The following is a 3,331-nucleotide window of genomic DNA, read 5'->3' as shown; positions in this document are numbered from 1 at the left end:
GATATGGGCATCTACGACCTTTTAGGGTAAGATTATACTAATTACTATACCATGGACTATGATTTTAAAGTGTTACATGTAATGTTTGGCCCTCAGGGGACATTACATTCACGGTCGTCAGTTCACAAGTTTTGTTTTGTTCTATACCCACCATACAGATTTTCGGCTGAAACGAAATTGACTTCTGATGCACCAAGGTGGTCACACAAAAATTTAACATAACACAATACACAAAAATATAATTCCTAAGAGCATCTTTAATTGTGAATGGGCCTCTATGTTCACACACTTCCACTGCCCCACCCTCCCATGTACAACAGGGAACATTGTACGCTCTACGTTGTTGGTGCCGTTTTGATACTGTGGTTTCTTGTGTGGAAGTACCGGGACAGCTTGGAGGTCAACAACTTCAGAGACAAGTACGTCTTTGTGACCGGCTGCGACTCTGGGTTTGGAAACCTCTTGTGCAGGAACCTCGATCGCAAAGGTTTCCGCGTACTGGCTGGCTGTCTAACAGAAAAGGGAGCTGATGATCTGAAGAGGGTTACTGGGCCCTACTTAAAGACTGTTCAGCTAGATGTGACCAGTCAGGACAGCATGCAGAAAGCCATGGAGTGGACCAAGAAGGAGGTTGGAAACCACGGTGAGATATAATGTCATGAAAGAAACCATGTTATCCAGAAAAAGACGAAGAAAAGAAACATATGCGTTCAGGCAAATAGCAAACATTGCCAACCTGCAAACTCAAAAACATATTTATTTTTGTTGTTTCAGAAGGTTTTTTTAAAATTTTGAACTCATTTGCACCTTTTACCCCCCACATTTTAATTCTTTGATATTATCAAGCATACCAGACTGTATTTTCCAAAGGGAAATGCATGTATTTAATGCAGTCTAACCAGAACAAGGATAAAACATATCCCCACTGGCCAAAAAAACCCAATGCCTGCCCCCAAGCAAATTTAACCCTGTACTATATTTCTGTCTTTGGTTTTGTTCCGCATTTAGGACTGTGGGGTCTTGTGAACAATGCCGGACGCGCACTGCCCATGGGGCCCTCGGAGTGGATGAGGGTGGAGGATTTCCATGGTGTACTAAACGTTAACATGAACGGAACGATCGGCATGACGATGACCTTCCTGCCACTCATCAAGCAAGGCCGCGGCCGTCTTGTAAACGTAGCTTCAGTACTGGGGAGGGTCGCTGCGAATGGCGGTGGATATTGCATCTCCAAGTTTGCTGTGGAATCATTTTCAGACTGCCTCAGGTAAAACAGAGAGTATCAGCTCTCCCTGAGACATTTCTCAATTCTCATAATCGTATTGAACAATATATTTCACTTAAAATGTATTTGAGGTGTTGATGTGGAATATATATTGCACATGCAGTGATATTATACAACGAAAAGGGTATCTTTGAAAGACAAAGAAAAGGTCCCGCACACTGTCAGACACTTGAAGGTCTAAGTGACCGAAACGTCGACCTAATAAAGAGGTATGTGTCTGACAGTGTGCAGGACCTCTTCTTTGTCTTTCAAAGATACCCTTTTCATTATACACTTTATTGCCCTATGTGCACCTGTCACCAGCCTATTGAGGTGTGTATTATACTGCTCTACAGTGATAGATACACAAACAAACAATCCATCTTTCAGGAGGGACATAGACTACTTTGGTGTCAAGGTGTGCATTATTGAGCCAGGTTTCTTCAAGACAGCAGTAACCAGCCTGGAACCACTTGAGAGAGAGCTGCATCGGCTGTGGAACCAGCTTACCCCTGAAGTCAAAGCCAGCTATGGTGACAAGTACCTTGATAAGTGTAAGTACCTTATAGTGCACACCAACATGAGTCAACAGCAGTATTTGAGGTGGTTCAACTTCACACTTTACACTCACGTAACTGCTTATTGTTAATATACACACTTTATGATTTAAAAAATTGTAGATTTGGCAGCACTATATAAACTCTGTGCAACATGATCAACATGTTCAAATTGTTGATTCCTATTTGCAGACATTAAGATCCAGCGTTTGATCATGAACGCTGTCTGCGACTCTGACCTGTCCAAAGTGACCGACTGCATGGAGCACGCTTTGACCGCTGCCTACCCTCGTACCCGATACAGTGCCGGCTGGGATGCCAAATTTCTCTGGATCCCCCTATCTTATATGCCTTCCTGGGTGGTCGATCTTGGGCTGAAATTGGTGATGCCACGTCCTTCTGATAGTGTCTAAAAAAAGACTGTTACACTGTAAAATGTTGAGTATTTACTTTAGCTCTGAGTGTGTATAAATGTACCATAATTCTATTTGTCTATTTGTACAGTACACAGACTCTGCAGTTACAAATGGACAAAATAATAACACTGGGGATTTTACTGTGTAGGCTGGGCAAGGGAACATTATGATAATGGCTTTGAATCAGTGCATTAAAACTAATTGTTGCTTGGTCTGTGGTTGTGTGTTTACCAGACTTGGAGTTTCAGTTTATACTTAAAATATGTGCCCTTTTGCCTAAATACTTGTCTGCTTTTACCACAACATGGACTGAAGTTTGCACCTGCATGATCCGTATGTGCAAAACCTGACATACAATAACAACTAAAATATTCTTGTCTGTAAAATGTTTGTTTGAATTTAGGCAACATGAGAGAAAATATTGGGATCCTGTATATTTGAACTATGTTTGTTAACATGACCATGTTTGACCTTTATTATTTATGTTCTGTAATTTGGAAAAATGTTCTTAAACATTGAAGGAAAAATAAAGGTCAAGTAATAACCAACCATGATGTCATATGCAGCTGTCATACAATATCAGACAACAAGTGGTCTATGACATGTTATGCTAACATGAAATGTGTATGGTAAAATTAATATGAAATGACTATAGCAACTCACTGACATTTTCACAAGGTGGTGCTAAAGATGTTTGTTAGGCACCTACTGTAGGAATACTATGGATCATGGATTAAAATCCTCTCAGCAGACCTTGTATCAAACTGTAGCCTACTGCTTTTTTACTTTATTTTTTCTCCTAACTCCGTAATAAAGTAGGCTATTCAATCAATCACTTGACCCTCCGGGTCACGCTTAGGGATCAGGAGGCCCTAGAGGCAAACACCGGTATGAGGCCGGTATGTGTCACAACCCATACGTGGGTCGCAGTAAATACACCTTTATTTTGTGTTTCCTACATTTTAACAAATTCATGATTCAGTGTTTCCCCTAGATTTTGAACCTGAAGGTGTAGGGGAGGAAGCTCAGCGTGCACACATTTTGGGGTTCTCAAAATGCATTTCACCCGCCCCTTTACCAACTCACCCCCACGA

General features: G+C 41.3%; 1 protein-coding gene across 1 annotated transcript; it reads left to right on the top strand.

The window, feature by feature from the left end:
* Window positions 1–309: 309 nt before the first annotated feature.
* rdh5 (retinol dehydrogenase 5 (11-cis/9-cis)) lies at window positions 310–2,234 on the top strand (the record flags this gene model as incomplete). The annotated part of the gene is made up of 4 exons (XM_080790395.1): window positions 310–643; window positions 1,009–1,267; window positions 1,655–1,818; window positions 2,014–2,234. The coding sequence occupies 4 exons, from the start codon at window positions 310–312 to the stop codon at window positions 2,232–2,234; spliced, it is 978 nt and encodes a 325-aa protein (XP_080646521.1).
* Window positions 2,235–3,331: the final 1,097 nt, after the last annotated feature.

Source organism: Protomyctophum bolini (genome assembly GCF_963924005.1).
Source record: "Protomyctophum bolini genome assembly, chromosome: 2".
Taxonomy (NCBI): domain Eukaryota; kingdom Metazoa; phylum Chordata; class Actinopteri; order Myctophiformes; family Myctophidae; genus Protomyctophum; species Protomyctophum bolini.
The sequence above is the reverse complement of the archived record's forward strand: the minus strand, read 5'-3'. Positions and strand labels throughout refer to the sequence as shown.